Consider the following 17642-nt stretch of genomic DNA (forward strand, 5'->3'; position numbering starts at 1 on the left):
GACAAGAAAATGACTGTTGACTAGCCAACTCAGCCCAGGGTGGAAATCACTGAGACGCTGGGGAAGAGGCCGGATCCTTTCGCAGACACCACAATTCCTGGGTCAACGGGGTCTGAGCCCCCGGCCCTTTCAGCCAATATCCCAGGCCTTTTATTTGCCTTGCTTTTAGTGAGTCGTTCTGGGCACCCAATAGGTTTAACTCCGATAGCCACCAACGTTAGGGATCTAACTGAAACCCCGTTCATCCGCCACCTCCTTCCCCTCCCCCCACCGCTTTCCTGAATGGGGCCCGCACCGCTCCCAGGCGCAGCTTTCGCCTTTTACTCCATATGGCTGTATCCATACACAATATAGAGTGTGGTTTTGCATGTTTTTAAACCTTTATGTTAATGGCAGAGTGCCCTACGGAGTCTTCTGCAACATGTCTTTTTTTTTTTTTTCTTCCCTTGTTAGCATTATGTTCGTGAGTCTCATCCACCGGGGGAAGTTTGCTGAAGTCATCTGAAGTCAGTCCTGGGCTTTCCTGAGGATCCCAGCCCGCCTGTCGCGGTGAGGGTCTGGTCTTGATTCCTGGGGATCTTGTGTGATGAGCGAAGGGCTCCGAGCATCAGGAACATCACGACGGTAATGAACGGCCACATTCAGGTTCCGTGAGATCCTATCAAATCCTTTAACGAACCACCTGCGGCCCAGATCTTTCCCAAGATTTTTCCAGAAAGCGACCCTGACCTTAAGGCCTGAACGTTTGGGCCGAGATGTGGAGAAATGAGCGGGAAGCAGATGTGGAAGTGGAAATTGTACGGGGACAGATCGCCCACAAGCCGGAGGGAGCGGGAGCTCCCGCCTCCTACCTGGGTTGTCAGATAAACTCTACATTTAGATTTAACCGGGATGGGGGGCAGGGACAGGGGCGTCGCCGATATTTATTAATAACCCTAAGCCCAGCCTGATTTTGTTCCACGCATGCAACATTAAAAAAAAAAAAAAAGACGTCATAGGAAAAATGAGAACTCTAGATTTCCCCAGACCTCTTCACCATTTTTTGGGTTTTCCTCATTCGGATTTTTTTTTGGGGGGGATGCACCCCGCCCTCTTCAGCCTCTTTAGGGGGTCTACATGGTCTTTAGGGCTGTATGTGTATGCGGGGGGGGGGGGTCAAGCTTAGAGCATTTACGAATTCCCTGGGGAGTTTATTTTAAAAGCTGCTCCTGAGAGGGAACGGCCGCTGCAGCCGGTTTCCCTAATTCCCAGGAGTCTCCGCCGGGCGCAAACAAGATGCTGGAGTTAGGGCGGCCTTGGGGGCGGGGCTTTGGTCTTTAAATGAAAGGATCCTCTGGATGGCGGTTCTCTATCCTGGATGCTGGAAACACCCGGGGAGCTTTAAAAACTCCTGATGCCCAAGCCCCACCCCCAGGGGTTCCGGCTGGATCGGCCCGGGTGAGGCCCGGCTTCCGGGCTTTTGAAAGCTCCCCGGGGCAGTGTAAAGTGCCATGGGGGCTGGGAACCGTGGCTCCGCCCGGATTCCAGGGAAAAGGGGTGGTCTATACGGTCGGTTCTCAAACTCGGCTGTATGTTGGAATCATCAGGCGAACTTCAAAAAACACTAGTGCCCTGGTCCCAACCCCAGAGACTGTGTGTGGGCGGGACTTTGGAAGTTCGAAGGGTCCCAGGTGATGGCAATGGGCAGGCGAGTTTGAGAAGCTTTGCTTTACCAGGAGGTGCGAGGGCCGGGCGCAGTGAGCACCGCGCGCCACTGGGTGGCGCTGCCCACTCGGTCCGGCGCTCGGGGAGGCGCGTGGGGGCCGAGGCCCGGTGCGCACCTGCCCCGCCTCCTCCAGGCGGGCCACGGGGCATGCAGCCGGTCGGGGGCGGGGCTCCGAGGCCAGGACTCGGCCACCGGCTCCCCCGCAGCCTCCTCCAGCTGGACCCCGTCGCTCTCCTGATGCTGCTCGTGGACGCCGACCCGCCGGAGCCCGTGCGCAGCGGGGCGCGCGAGCTCGCGCTCTTCTTGACCCCCGAGCCCGGGGCCGAGGTAGGGGACAGGGGATGGCGGTGGGGGAGGCGCGTCTCGGGGTTGAGGGTCTGGTCTCTTGCACCCCGCGGCAGGAAAGGGTGGGTGCGGCCTCCGGAGCGCCGGGACCCGAACCCTTGGCGTCCGCGCCGCATCCTCTCACACCCGGCACAGGGGCCGGAGGGCCCCCTCCTTTGCGGAGAGGTGATGCCTGGCGCCGCCCAGAGATACGCGGCAGGTCGCGCCGCTCCCTCCTCCAGCCGATGAGGCCCCGGGGGTCGCAGACTCGCGTCGCTTCCCGGGCAGGGCTCCCAGCATCGGCGGGGACTGGGGAGCAAGGCGCGCAGGCAACCGCTGCCCTTTGCCAGGCGGGGCCCCGGGGAGGCCGCCCCCGGGTCCTGCCCCCCGCCGGGCGCTCAGCCCACATCGCGGCGAGCCAGGGGCCCCAGGCCTGGGAGGAGGCGGGCGGGCTGCGTCTGTGCGGGGAAGCCCTGGGCCTTGGTCCTGCTGTTGCTAAGAGGGAAAATACCTCGTCTCTATCTGTACTTTCTATTTTAAAAGCACAGAATAAAAAGTAGATCTGAAACTAGGCCCTTCATCGTCCAGCTGAAGCCAGTCTGTTAACAGTGCCGTGAAAAAGTTACTTATCCAAGTCGGCCGGGGGTTATTTAAGGCTTGAATTCAACTCATTCTCTTTTTTAAATCTCAAAAGCAGGACAGAACTATAGCACAAAAAGGGTGAGCGCCCTCTCCTTTTTCTCGGCGTCCCTAACTCCAGTCCCCAGAGATAACCATCACCAACAGTGTGGTGTACCTCATTCCAGACACTTAAAAAATGCGTTTTCAAATGTGGGTATGCATACATATTAGTAATGCTACGTGTTAGTTTTTATAACACCCCACTTGAGACTGTAATGCCGTTCTGCAGGTTGCTTTTTTCCACTCAAAATCTCATGAACAAATGGGAAGTGACTGCTAATGATAAGGGACAGGGCTTTTCGGGGTGATGAAAATGTTCTGGAATTCGTGGTGATGATTGCGCAACTTCGTGAATACACTGAAAACCACAGAATTGTACACTTTTAAGGGGTGAATTTTATGGTATGTGAATTACATCTCAATTTTACCAAGTAGCATGGACATATTTTCATGTCAGAATGTATCCATAAGAGCTGTCCAATAGAAATATAATCTGAGCCACGAATATGAGCCATTCATGTAATTTGAAATGTTCTGGGAGCCACATAAAAAAGGAAAAAGAAGCAAGCGAAATTAGTCCCAGTATACTTAAAATAACAGTGCCTCCAAAATGGCAGTCATTTTAATATGTAATCAATGTAAAACCATTTTAATGAGATTTTTACTTTTTTGTGTGCTAGGTTTTCAAAATCAGGGTTTTTATTTATTTATTTTTTTTTTATTTTTGAGAGAGGGGGAGAGAGAGTGAGGTGGGGGGTGGGGAAGGGCGGAGGGCCAGGGAGAGAGAATCTTAAGCAGAATCCTCTCCCAGCCTGGAGCTGGTCCTGGGGTTCGATCTCACGATCCCAAGATCACCACCTGAGCCGAAATCAGGAGTTGGACCCTTAACCGACTGAGGCACCCAGGTGCTCCCAAATCAGACTTTCCTACTGAACTTACAACTTATCTCCATTTGGACCGGCCACATTCTAAGTGTTTAATCGTTATATGAGGCTGGTGGCTTCCGTGTTGGAGAGCGCAGGTGCCATCATTGTTTGGCTTCCCAGTATCCCACAATGAACTAATAATTACTCCCGTTTCCTGGGCACATATATGTGCTAGCTGTGTGCTGGGCCCTGGTCCCACTGACCCAGTGGCCAGGAGGTTTTTGGGGGGCTTGTATGGCTGAGAAAACAGAGGTCCTCGCAGAATCAGCACCGCCCCCTGGAGGGGCCGTCATTTATGACCTCTGCCCCCAGGGACGGGCTTTTGGGGTGTCTACGGTTTTTCACTGGTTTAAGGAACGTGAGCATGTTTCTCGTTCCTTCTCTGCCTTGCTCTCAGCAGAGAGATGTCATTGTGCCCAGCGGCTAAACCTCAGCTTCATTTTGTCTCTATTAGGGACAGCCTTCGAGACAAACTGCGTGCGTTAACTTCATTTTCTCACTCAGGGCTCTCTTTAACTCAGACACGGGCTGGCTCACCCTCGTTTGTGAGGGAGGTAATGAAGAGCCCAGCTCCCTGCAGCTCCGTGCGGCAATAAACCCACTTAGAGCGCTGGCTGAAGTTTATTTACCAGAAGCAGCAGAAACTGCGGGAGCAGAGTCACTTGTAACCTCTATTTAAAGCTTAATTCATTAGCGGGTCCCCACGCTGAGGCTGTTTGCAGATGGGTCAGTGAGCTGGAAAAGGCAGATCTGGGTTGGGAACAGGCCTGGACAGCTGGGCCCTTCTCCTGGGGCCATTTTTGGCTTTTAAATGGGTCCCAGACCAGCCAGCTCCAGTCCTAGGGGTGTCCTGGGATTCCTAGTGAAGTGGGCCCTGCTGTGTTCAACACCTTGAACCTCTGGTCTGTGCCAGGAGCTGGGGACAGCAGCGAAACACGCAGGGGCCCTGCTCTCAGGACACCGTCGGACTATAGACACGTCACACACAAAAGCTCTAGATGGGGGACAGCGGCCCTCGGAGCAAACACGTGGTGTTGTGGTAGAGGGTATCTGTGTGAGTCAGCAAGACAGGGGGTGGGCAAGGTCTCTCCAGGGAAGCAGAGACCTGAGTGGTACCCACTGAGGAATGTGCAAGAAAGAAGCAGCCCAGGCACCTGACTTTGTTGGGGTGCAGTCAGGGAGGGCTGCCTTGAGACGGCAGCATTTTAGACTGAGCCCTAAAGTGTGAATGAGAGCTGGCCGGGCTACGAGGAGAAAAATCACCCAGGCAGAGGGAACAAAACCTGCAAAGGCCCTGGGGTGGAAGGAAGCAGGATGCCCTTCGGGATGGGAGAGCAGCCGGTGGAAGGGGCAGCCGTGGGCGGTGTGGTCAGCGAGGAGGGCAGGTGCGCGGCTGCAGCGTGGCTGGCTGACGTTGCGGGCAGCTGAGTGTTTTACTGTTTCTGGTGCCTTTGGGGTATTCTGTGCAACCAGTTTTGTGTGTGTTTTACTTTCTCTCTTTTTCTGGTTTGAACTTCCTCTTTTGTGGGGGAGTTTCAGGCCGGTCTCCACAAGCTGCTTCAAGATGGCAGAGAGAGAGATGTTTGCCTCTCCGGTGTGCTCTGATTTACGAGGACAGGTCGCTCGGGGCCCTCCCGAATGGCGGGACGCCGGTACCCACGCATGGGTGAATCCTTGGCCAGGCTCTTTCAGAATCCTCTTTGGTTCCTGTGCTGGGACACGGGACAGGCTTGTGAGGTTCATGGCCTGGGTGGGAGAACATCAAGCCTGCCCTTTCCGAGGCCCAGGGTCTCTGCTTGAGTGAGCAGAGGATGAAGGCGGAGAAAACACCTGGTTCTGTTAACCGCATGTGGACTAGCGCGGGGGTTGCAAACTCCCGGCCGCAGTGCTGAGTCCCGCAGTCTGATGTGACTGAATCTGTCAACACAGGGCTTCTTAAATGGAGCACTCTCGTGAAAAATTCTGAGTTTCTGGTTTATTTAAAATATTAGGCAGTCTGTTGTTGTGTTTTGTTCTGAAGGTAGCTCTATGCCCAGTGCGGGGCTTGAACTCACAACCCCGAGGTTAGGAGTCACATGCTCCACAAGCGGAGCCAGCCCAGAGCCTCTCGGTCGGTGGGGCAGGTGACTCTTGATCTCGGGGTCAGGAGTTCAAGCCCCACATGGAGCATAAAGCCTACTTACAAAAATGAAGTAAAATAAAACATTAGCTGTTCTGGTAGGTCTGGGTCCCTGTTTGCCACAGTCCCCACTCCTCCTTGCTGTCTTCCCCATACTGAAGCTTCCCCATAGCATCAGTTACCATTTACCCTTGAGCTTGAACTTTTGATTTTTCTGTCATAGGGAGAAAGTGGAGTGACTTCTCTAAACCATGTGTTTGGACTAAAGTAGGAAAATCTAAACTAAACAAAGATGCCCTGGAGTTTCATGGGAAAAAAAAAAAAATCAAAGAGAGTATGTCCAACCTGCAAATACCATGTGCTTATGCTCCCCCTCCCCCGGTCATGTGTCCTTGTGACCCGCTGGTCCTCTTTTGGCATTCAGGTGAGGGATGTTCAGATGCCCCGTCTCAAAGTGCAGTTCCGTGTTCCTTTATTCCTCAGATCTTTATGGTGAGCCCCGTGTGTGCCAGGCTCTGTGCTGGGCAGGGGACCAGGGAGAGGCCCGCAAGGCCAAGGGGGTGTCTGGCCCGAAGGACTGGCACTGTGGTGAGGGAGATGAGCACACTGGTCACGATCGAGCAGAATAACTCAGTGGTGCCCAGTGCCGTGAAGGGGACAGCAGAGGGACGATGACGGACATGCAGGGAGGGTTGGAAGGAACCACCTGGCAAACAGGCACGGGGTGTGGGGAGATCTCGGCAGCCGAGGGTGAGAGTGGGTGGGGCGAGACCAGAGCGTAGAGCCATGGGGAGGGATCCGGATTCGATCCTAGGGTGCTGGCCGTGAGCAGGGGTGCACTGGCCATCAGCAGGGGAAAGCCGTGATCAGGTTCCTGGCCTCACGGCTGCAGGTTCTCAAATGTGTTGCAGGGGCAGGAGGGGGAGCAGGGGGACCACAGATGCGGCCGTCTGAGGGGACGTGGCCTGAGCTGGCCATGTTCCCTGAATCAGAACCTTTAGGGTGTGGGGCCAGAGCAGGTGCTTGAAGGGGGCAGCCTCTCTCAGAAGGAAGTTCCTGTCTTTCTGCCCCGTGGAAGGAGCCATACCTGGGTCTGAACAACCTCTTCTCGTAGGACGTCCCCGCTTTGCGGGAGGGTCAGGCTGGCTGACTGTCAGGACCGACTGAGAAGCTTTAAAACAGAGAGGATCCGAAAGATCGGGAAGGATTTCAGTGGCTGGCAGCCGGGCCGGTTAACAGCAATGCGTCCGCACAGTGGCCAGTTGACGGCTGCAGGGGGAGTCAGCTCTGGGTGGCCGTTCACGGTGGCCTGCGGCGCCCGGCTCCAGGGGAGAAAGGCGAGGGGCACGGAAGTGTGTGTGGTGTATACAGCAACTTACACTGCAGAAAACCCCACACCTATTTCATGCACCTATAAACAGAAGATAAAGGGGAAGCAGTCCCCAGGGATGGGGCGGGCCATCGCCGAGGTCAGGAGCATGTAGGGCATGGTACCCGCACTTTGCTGAAGGTTGCAGTCATCTGGGGATTTTCAAAAAAAATCTTTTTGGGGGGTGCCTGAGTGGCTCAGAGGTTGGGCCTCTGCCTTCAGCTCAGGTCATGATCTCAGGCTCCTGGGATCGAGCCCTGCATCGGGCTCTCTGCTCAGCAGGGTGCTTGCTTCTCCCTCACTCTCTCTCTCTCTGTCTGCCTCTCTGCCTACTGTGATCTCTCTTTCTGTCAAATAAACAAATAAAATCTTTAAAAAAATTAAAAAAATCTTTTGGGGTCCTGCTGTGTACCACCCCCAACACCAACCCCCCAGCCCCGGGTAGTCCGATGTCACTGGTACGGGTGGCACGTGGACACTGGCCTTCTGAAAGCTCTCCATTCTGGTGGGCGTGCGGGGAAACCAGTGTGGTTGCTGACTGTGGGGGCCCCCCGTGAACAAGCCCAGGGCTGGGCTGGTGAACTGTCCCGTGGGGATTCTGATGGCCAGCCTGCCCGTCTCATGCGGCGGTTGGGGGCTTGGATGAGCGAATCTGAAGGAAACACGTGGCGCGGGGCCTGGCCCGTGGTTAGCAGGCTGGGAACATCCGCGGCCGTGGTTCATTCCCTCGTTGTGCAGGTGTGTCCCGAGCAGACCCCTTGCCGGGTGCTGGGAGGGAGAACGCGTGAGAGACACTTCTGTCCTTAGGGACAGAGCAGGTGTGGGGGTTGACGCACACTAATTGTTTGGGACAGTGTCGGGCAGTGGGGGTTCCGGCCCTTTTAGGCCCTTCATTGGTGCTGAAGATCACGAGTTTACACGCACCGCGGCCTCGTGGAGGCCTAGAGACCCGGCGTTCACCCTGCCCTGTGCGCACGAGGCCGGCTGCAGGTTCCAGCTCTCGGTTTGCAAAACCCAGTTGCTGAGCCCACCGTCCGCGTGAGCCACCAGTTCACCTAAAGCAGCCTTGGGTCCTGAATTAATTCCTTGGTGCAAGTGTGATGGAAATGTGGCCTGGGGGTTCTTTTATTGTTTATTTTCTTTTATTTTTTTAAAAGATTTTTTTAAAATATTTTTTATTTATTTGACAGAGAGAAATCACAACTAGGCAGAGAGGCAGGCAGAGAGAGAGAGGAGGAAGCAGGCTCCCTGCAGAGCAGAGAGCCTGATGTGGGGCTCGATCCCAGGACTCTGGGATCATGACCTGAGCCGAAGGCAGAGGCTTTAACCCACTGAGCCACCCAGGCGCCCCAAAAGATTTTTTATGTATATATTTGACAGAGAGGGACAGACACCACGAGAGAGGGGCACAAGCAGGGGCAGTGGGAGAGGGAGAAGCAGGTTTCCCGCCGAGCAGGGAGATGGATACGTGGCTCGATCCTGGGACCCCGGGATCATGACCTGATCCGAAGGGAGACACCCAATGACTGAGCCACCCAGGCACTGCCCTGGGGGTTCTTTTAAAGTAAACGGGGGTTGGTTTTGCTCTTAAGTTTTGTTTTAGGGGCGCCTGAGTGGCTCCGTTGGTTAAGCCTCTGCCTTCGGCTCAGATCATGATCCCAGGGTCCTGGGATCGAGCCCTGCATCAAGCTCCCAGCTCAGTGGAGAGGCTGCTTCTCCCTTTGCCTCCTGCTTCTCGAGCTTGTGCGTTCGCTCTCTCTCTCTCTCGCAAATAAATAAACAAATGCAATCTTTTTTAAAAAAGTAAAAAATAAGTTTTGTTTCAGAAAATAAGTATACGCACTTGTCACAAAATTCCAAGGCCCCAGTGGCGAAGGAGTGGTGAGGACGCTTCCTCCCACCCAGGTCCCCAGCCCCTTGCTGCCCAAGCAGAGGCCACCACTGTTCCTGTCTGTGTCCCCTTCCCCCAGGTGTGACAGGTCCTTCCCCATCCCCACCTGTAGCCTTCCACTGGCGAATCCTGCTTCCTCTACTCAGTTTGTCTTGGAGATGTTCCGGATGAGCACACACAGGGCTGCCCGATTATTTTTAGCTGCTCAGCAGAATTACATCGTCTGGACTGCGGGTCCGACAGCCATTTCTCTGCTGATGGACATTTCGGTTACGCGGCTGCTTTGCTCCCACAAAGCTTGTTGCAGGAGGAGCTCTGCGCACCCATCGTTGCGTTTGCGGAAGTATGTCTGTCAGATCAGCACCGAGCAGGGGATTTCCTGGGCCCAAGGGTACCTGTGTTTTAAATGTTGGTGTCTGTTGCCAAGTAAACTCTTTACGATACCAGGGTCAAGGCAAGCATAGTGGAGTGGCTCAAACCTCAAAGTCAAGTGTCCCTGAGGCTTTGTTGGGCGCTCTTGTTTGCCCCATTTTGGGGCTGGAGAGGAAGGAGTTCCCGTGTCCCCTCTTTGGGAAGTGGGTTTCTCTGAGCATGTCAGGTCCTTCCTGGGTCCGGCTCCCAGGGGCTTTCGACCATCACTCCAGCCCTTCCGTCCCGCGCACAGAGACGAGGCTGCTGTTCCTGCCTTCTGTCAGGCTGGTGGACAAGCAGACACCGACGTTAAAAAGACTTGACTTTGCTGTCCTCTGAAGGGACCACCACAGCTGCTTGGGGAGAAGAGGTGTCAGGCCTGCTGGCGTGCCCAGGGTGAGGGCAGGCCACCCGGTCCTCGGGGGTCGCTTCCTTTCCACCCAGGTCGTGTCCTTGGCAATCCCCGGCCCCGCCTGGATGGAGGAAGCCCCAGGGCAGGGGCAGGCAGCGGGTGTGGCGTCAGAAAAAGCTGAAAAACCCGCCCTGGAACTCGATGTGGCTGCAGGTGGGTGTCCTCTGGCTGGCACCGTGATTTGATTTGAAAAATGCTAAGTGGTTGCCAGATTCTATAAAGGGGGAGTTTTCTCATAAAAAATCAAATGTCTGGCTTCTCTGAAGGTATTACCCTGTTCCTGGCCTGGCTGGATGGACCTTGTGGTTGCCTAGGAGGATTCTCGAACATGCGTGCATGTGCGTGCGTGTGTGTGTGAATGGCGTTATTGCGATGTAATACATACATGACACAATGAAAGTGTACAATTTAACGGCTTTTTGCTTATTCACAGAGTTGTGCAACAATCCACCTGAATCAATTTTAGAACATTATTGTTAACCCTGTACCCCTCACTCCTGCTCCCCAGTCCTCCTCGTTGGTCTGCTTTCTGTCTCTATAGATTTACCTGTTCTGGACAATTCATATATGCTTACGTTTTGTTTATTTTTTTAAGATTTATTTATTTATTTGAGAGAGAGAGAGCACGTGCGCACTAGCGGGGGCGGGGGGGGAGGCAGAGGGAGAGAGGGAAGCAGACTTCCCGCAGAGCACAAAGCCCCAGGCTGTTCAGGGCTCCATCCTATGACCCTGAGGTCATGACCTGAGCTGAAACCAGGAGTCAGACGCTCAACCAACTGAGCCACCCAGGTGCCCTATATATTCTTGTGTTTTAAAGACATGGGTCCGTGATCGAGCCCCGTATCAAGCTCTCTGCTCAGCAGGGGGACTGCTTCCCACCCCACGCCTCCACTTGCCTCTCTGCCTACTTGTGATTTCTCTATCTGTCAAATAAATAAATAAAATCTTTAAAAAAAAACAAAAAACAAAAGACATGGGCCCGTGGTTCAAAGACCCCATTCAGCCTGCAGACAGGTTTGTTTGGCTGTTGGGGGGTTTTGAATTCTCAAACCTGGAAAGTTTGTATACATTCCTGGGTCACTGTCTCCCTTGAACAAAACAAGTTTGGTGCCTTACCACCTGGTTCACTCTACTGGGGTCAAGTAGCAGATGTTCTATTTAGAGGGGCACGGGCGCTCCTGTGAGCCCCAGTCCCCACCCCTCCCTGTTGTCTCTCTGCCTGGAAACTGAGTATTAGCTGCCATTCATTATCCTGCATGTGCTGCTGTGTTTCCTAGAGAAAAGTAGAAGGTCTCTTCAAAAAGTGAAAAACTGAAAAGAAGCAGTGTACAGAAAGCATTCTCCCTTGTATTCGTTTCCTACATGGCTTTTGTGTCCGTGGCGTTCGAATGCAGAGACTCTGGTAGGTCCTAGTCACACCTGTCTTTTGTGTGGGTTTGGCAACTTGCCGCGAGTAACCTAGAGAAATTACTTCATTGACCCTTCTCGGCTTCCATCTCAAGACGGAGTCTGAGGATTGCTTTCCCCCAACTTTCAAATGGGAAACCAAAGCACACAGATGTCAGAGTGTAGTTAAGCCCACACAGCCCTATGACACGCAGGGGTGGGACTGGAGAACAGTCTGGGCTGCTGTCCTCAGGCTGTAGCCCCATTTCTCCCTCCTTCCCGTGCTCATTTTTCTTTCCTTCCCCGCTCCCTCCTTCTCTCCTTTCCTGCAACAGGTGTTCTCTGGGCACTGTATTGATTTCCAATCGCCGGGTACCAAACTACCCCAAGTCTTGGTGGCTGAAAACAACCACTATATTATGGCACGTGGTTTTGCAGGTCTGCGGAGCTCCCCTGAGCAGTTCTGCCCCCAGACTGCAGGCTGGGCTTAGTTGGGGGGCTGCCTTCCGCTGGGTGCTGCAACACGGCCTCACTCAAGCCAGGCAGTGGGTGCTGACTGGGCGTCTCAGTCCTCCACGCAGCCACTCTTATCCTGTGGGGTCTCCGGCAGCATCGCCAGGACTAATGGACGTGGCTGTTGTCTTCCAGAAGGGTGAGTCAGATGCTGCCAGGTCTCTTGATGATGTCACAAAATATTCTTGCACCCGTTTTATTGGTCAGAGCAAGTCACGGGCCAGGCCGGATTCGGGGGGAGAGAAGAGTAGATTCCCCCTCTTCCTGGGCAGGGGCCAGAGTCAGCTTGCGCAAAGGTATACAGATGGGAGGGAGTCAGAAGGACATCTCCAGAAGCCTGAGCCCCAACTAGGTGTCAGGTGTTGCTCTAGGCCCTGGGAATGCAGAGGTGAGTGAGAGGCACTAAGACCCCTGCCCTGTAGGGGCTTTCTTTCTGATGGAGGAAGATGACACCAAACAGGCAAAATACACAAGATGTTAGACAGTGATGGAGACTGAAGAGAGAGAGAAATTGGTGTAGGACGGGGAGTGGTAGGGACTGTAAGGCCAGGGAAGGCCTCACTGAGGAGAGACAGCTGAGCAAAGGCTGAAAGAAGTGTGCAGTGAGCTTTGTTGATAGCGGGAACAGCAGGTGCAAAGGCCCTGGGGTGAGGATGTGGTTGGTATGGTTGCTAGGGAGTGAGCTGTGGGCACTGAGGTTGGAGAACAGATGGAGGGTCCAGATGGTGTAGGGCTGGCAAGGCGTCTATTTGGTGATTGCTGAGGGAGGTCTTGGACAGGGGAGGACTTTCCTTTTTTCTAATTAAGATATAATTCATGGAACAAAACATTTACCATTTTAAAGTGTACAATTCCGTGGTTATGAGTATATTCACTACGTTGTGCAAACATCACCATGACCTTGTTCCAGCGCATTTCCATCCCCCGAGAAAGGAAGACCATGGCCATTAGCAGTTCTTCCCTCGTCCTCCCGCTGCCTGTTAACCTCCAACCCGCCATCTGCTTTCTGTCTCTGTGCATTTGCCTCTTCTGAACCTTGCCCCTCAAAGGAATCATGTGATGCTTGGCCTTTTGTGTCTGGCGGCTTTCACTCCGCCTCACGTAGGCATTACGCACGTTCTAACACGTAGCAGGTCGACATTCCTCTTGATTGCCACGTAATATTTCTTTTCTTTTTTTTCTTAAGATTTTTTTTATTTATTTGACAGAGAGAGAGAGCGAGCACAATCAGAGGGAGAGGGAGAAGCAGGTTCCCCGCTGAGCAGGGAGCCCGATGCAGGGCTCAATCCCAGGACCCTGGGATCGTGACCCGAGCTGAAGGCAGACGCTTCGCCAAATGAACCACCCAGGTGCCCGCCACGTAGTATTTCCATAGTGCGGCCACGGCATATTTTGTTTGTTTGTTTATCACTTGGTGAACCTGAGTTAGTTCCACTTTTCGACTCTCATGGATAACGCACACCTTTCCTGTAAGAACAGTGTGTTTTGGGGCGCCTGGGGGGCTCAGTGGGTTAAGCCTCTGCCTTCAGCTCAGGTCATGATCTCAGGGTCCTGGGATGAACCCCGCATTGGGTTCTCTGCTCAGCGGGGAGTCTGCTTCCCCCCTCTCTCTGCCTACTTGTGATCTCTCTCTGTCAACAAACAAACAAAAAAACACAGCGTGTTTCCTGTTCCCTGGCTCTGTGGCTGGGTCATAGGGTAACTCTGCATTTCACCTTCTGAAAGTGTCAGACTGGTTTCCGCAGCAGGGGCACTGGGTCCCAACCCGCCAGCGGTGCACAAGGGTTCCAGTGGCTCCCCACACTCGGTGGCGTTTGTCATTGTCTAGTTTTGCAGCTGTAGCCACCACGGTGGCCGGAGATGGTGGGCTGGGAGATTTCCAGCTGACGAGGGCTGTGGTTGTGGCAGGGTCTTTCAGAGGAGTAGACGGTCGCGGGAGCCAGCGAGCGAGGACTGTGCCCGGTGCCCCGGGGGGCAGCGAGGGGGGCAGACGGAAGCCTTGGGCTTCGGGCTATGTTCCGAAGGCGGCACAGAGAGGATTTGCAAACACTCCGCGGGGGGGGGCACCTGAGAAGGGCAAGTGCACGGAGGCTGCCCCCATCGCCTGAGCAACGGGCAACGGAGTTTCCCCTTGTTGAGCTGCGGAAGCCCGCGGTGGATGGCCTGCTTGTGGGGTGTTTGGTGCCTGTCGCTTGTGGACAGGGACCAGTCGCATTTCGGTTTCCTGGCATCCCCAGCTGGGAAGCTTGGATTGGCACTTTGGGAGATTGATTTAAGAAAGTAGATGCCGTGATTTACATGTGTTAGAAATGCTCCCGCCATCCCCGCCGGCCGAGCCCCGAATGTCACGCTAGACGAGCCATTTGCTTTCTTCCCCTCCGAGTGCGACAGTTTATGCCCGGGGAGTTGCACGGGAGGGCGAGGGCATTCATTTTGCCGATGGGCTGGGGAACAAGGCATGTGGACTGCAGCCGCCAGGACTCTAATTTCTGAGGCCACTTAGGGGATTATCTTGAGAGAAGATTGTCCTGTGAATGATTTGTGGGCATGGCGGGTTGGCTAATCCCGAGCTCCTTCCTGTTGGTTGGGTATGACTCCGGCCCATTCCTCCTCAGCTGGCCAGTCAGCAAATGCCTTCTCGGCTCTCTCCTGCTTTGGGGCCCTGCCCCAGGAGGTGGGGGGAGAGGTGGGGGACGGAGACCGTAGCTGACAGGCAGCCATAAAGGGGACACTTTTCCCAGTCTCCAAAGAGCCCCTGGTAGTGACAGACTTCAGCTCTGCACTCGGAGTGCTCAGGGTCAAATCTGGCTTCAGACTTTATTAGCTGTGTGACCTTGAGTGACTGCCTTAAGCTCTCTGGTCCTCTGTTTCCCAGTCCATAAACAGGGGGAAGTTAGAGGCCGTGCTGTACGGAGTTCTTGTGAGAATCAAGTGAAGGAATCCACATAGAGCGCTTAGCCGTTGTTTTTATCATCTAGGGAGAGAGGGACGCAAAGCGGCCACCTAATAGCTCCTACCGTGTGTCCGTCGTCTCTTCCCGGATTCGACCACATCCATTGTACGAGGTTAACCTCCTAACAGCCCTGCCCGGCGGGTGTGGCGGTTACTGTCACAGGGGAGCCCACTGGAAGGCAGAAGTCAAACCCTTGAATTCAGGTCCCATGGTCGGCCCAAGAGAAGATGGGATTTGAACCCGGGATGGACTGACCTCCTCTCGGAACACACCACCGTAGGGTGAGATGTGCTGCCTCTGAGGAAAAAGCTTCGGGCCCCGCCGGGGAAGGAGGCGGCCCATCCAGCTGGGGGGGGGGGGGGCGTCCGCGTCCCTCTGCTGGTGTTGCCTTCCTCAGCGGGTCTGAGGTCTGCGGGCGGCTGCACCTGCGCTCTGGAGGGAGCCTCCCCTTCTCCGGTCTCATCCCTCCCTCTGCGAGCAGAAGGAAGCGCCCAACCTTCCTGTCTCCCATGTCTGTGGCCTCTTGCCTCCTTCTTCCCTCCTTAGCACAATAAGGGGCTTCTTTTCCCATGATCTTACTTTTTGGGGGATGGAGAGAACTTCCTTTTGCCTCTCAGTCCTCCCTCCGCTGTGGTCCCCTTCCCCGTCGAGCCTCCCCCGTGCAGGCACAGAAATAGTCCCAGCTGTGAGACGAAGGTGCCAGAGTTTAAAATTGCAACTTGGTACTATTTTTACTCCAGCCGGAAAGATGTTGGTTGTGTTTTTTTTTTGCACAGCCGTTTATTTTGTTGTGGTAGCGACGGATCCTGCCGCAAGCAGCAGGCCCTGGTGGGGCGTCAGCCTCTCTGCCAGGACGAGTGGGCGATGAGGGGAGCCTTCAGGTGTCGGGGTGCCGGAACAAGGCCTGCCCAGAAGTGTCTGCGGTCGCCTTCCTGGAGCAGAACGGTCTGGCTGGGTGAGCCCGAGAAGGTGGCTCACGTTCTCGGTGAACTTTCTTCCCAAAGGCCTCGTCGTTACAGAAACAAAACCAAACCAAAAAACTGATATTTTAGAAGTCGTGAACATGGTACATACTTGAGGGGGGATAAAAAAGGTTCAGGCTGAGTTTTGCACAAATGACTTGAACGGGGTGTAGACCGGCAGACCCTTCCACAGTCATGTTTGACTTGGCCCGTGCTTGGCCGGATGTGAACCTGTGCTACCATTTAAAAATTGGGACATTTGATGGGGCGCCTGGGTGTCTCAGTGGGTTAAAGCCTCTGCCTTGGCTCAGGTCATGATTCCAGGGTCCTGGGATCGAGCCCCACATTGGGCTCTCTGCTCAGTGGGGAGTCTGGTTGTTCCTCTCTCTCTCTCTCTTTGCCTGCTTGTGATCTCTCTCTCTCCATGTCGAATAAATAAATAAAATCTTAAAAAAATAAATAAAATCTAAAAATAAAAAAATTGGGTCATTTGGGGCACCTGGGTGGCTCAGTCATTAAGCCTCTGCCTTCGGCTCAGGTCATGATCTCAGGGTCCTGGGATTGAGCTCCGGGATCAGGCATCGGGCTCTCTGCTCAGCGGGGAGGCTTCTTCCCGCCCCCACTCCCCGCCTGCCTCTCTGCCTACTTGTGATCTCTCTCTCTCTCTGTCAAGTAAATAAATAAAATCTTTAAAAAAAAAAAGGAGACATTTTCCATAATGTTAAGATTCCTGGCATCTCTTGAAAAATGGAAGGCTCTGGCAGCCCCGAGTCTGTGTTTGCTGCTGGCTGCTTTAGATTTGGGCAGGCACTTTTCAGATCACCACAAAGCCCCGGAAGCCTGCTTTACTCCTTGATATCACTCATGATGTCACTCCCCAGTCCCGGTACCTGGAGGTTTAGACCCTTCGGATAACATAAAGCACTCGAGTCTCCCTTGTCAGACCCTGTTCCCCAATTCCTACTCGCCAGGGCCAAGGAAGAGCCATTAACAGGTTGCCAAATAAAGTAGGGGATGCCCGGTTCAATCTGAATTTCAGATTGAATGATCGTTTAGTGCAAGTTCATCTCCTAATTGTTAGCAGGTTGGTCTGTATGGTTCCAGGCCTTTCTGGTAAACCACGTAGGTCCTTCGTGCGTTGTTAGCAGGTTGGTCTGTATGGTTCCAGGCCTTTCTGGTAAACCACGTAGGTCCTTCGTGCGTTGTTACGAGGATGGGTTTCTATTTCCGTCTCTTCTGCATCTTTTGTGAGCTCTCCGTGGTGTTTGTTAGGGGGCATTTCTCGGGGTGTATAAGAGCTTTGAGGCTGTGGACTCAAGCCCAGTGGGAATCCTGGGTCCCCCACCTGCTACCTGTGTGACCTCGAGCAGGCTTCCCTCATCCTGGAGGCTCAGTTTCCTCATCTGAACAATGGGGTGATGCAGGTAGCTTCGCCCTGCTTCCTGCTAGTTTTCACTCATCTCCTCCCTTGTGACATCTGCACGGAGTGGATGGGCGGTGGTGGCTTTAACCAGGCCTCTGTCCACGGGCGTCAAGATCGCCTCCAGCTTATCACGATTTTAAATGAGGCTAGGAGAGATTTTGAAAAGGGAAGGGAGGTCTGAAGGGAACTGGGCAGATAATCCTAAGATTTAGTTTGCTTTAAAAAAAAAAAAAAAAAAAGTGAAGGGCGTTTGTCTCCCTGGAAACCACTTGCTAATCTCCAGGATATTGTCTCTTTTCAGGCGAAGGAGGTGGAGGAGACCATCGAGGGGATGCTCCTCAGGCTGGAAGAGTTCTGCAGCCTGACTGACATGGTGAGTGCCTGCCTGAGAGGCGTGGATTTAGGCCCAGGCCAGACTCCAGGCCCTTCCTGGAGTTTTCTGGGGAAGCCATTTTGGTGGTGATTTAGCAACCAGAAGGAATGGGGCAGCAGCCAGCGGTGAGAGGAAAGCCACACACACACTCCCTCACACTCTCTCGCTCTCTCTCAACACCAAGGCTTCCTGAG

The 17642-nt window shown here is 54.1% G+C and overlaps 1 protein-coding gene across 2 annotated transcripts in view; it reads left to right on the top strand.

Annotated features, from left to right (window-relative positions):
- The first annotated feature begins 1579 nt into the window (after nt 1-1579).
- The window catches only part of BCAS4 (breast carcinoma amplified sequence 4), a 56027-nt gene continuing 39964 nt past the window's right edge, over nt 1580-17642 (top strand). The window contains exons 1-2 of one of the 2 annotated variants that reach the window (XM_045981797.1): nt 1580-2032; nt 17377-17448. In XM_045981797.1, the coding sequence (XP_045837753.1) occupies nt 1853-2032; nt 17377-17448 (252 nt within the window). In that variant the 5' untranslated portion in view covers nt 1580-1852. The remainder of the gene's footprint in view (nt 2033-17376; nt 17449-17642) is intronic. The other variant, XM_045981798.1, reaches the window with a different exon arrangement.

This window comes from Meles meles, chromosome 16 (assembly GCF_922984935.1).
Source record: "Meles meles chromosome 16, mMelMel3.1 paternal haplotype, whole genome shotgun sequence".
Classification (NCBI taxonomy): domain Eukaryota; kingdom Metazoa; phylum Chordata; class Mammalia; order Carnivora; family Mustelidae; genus Meles; species Meles meles.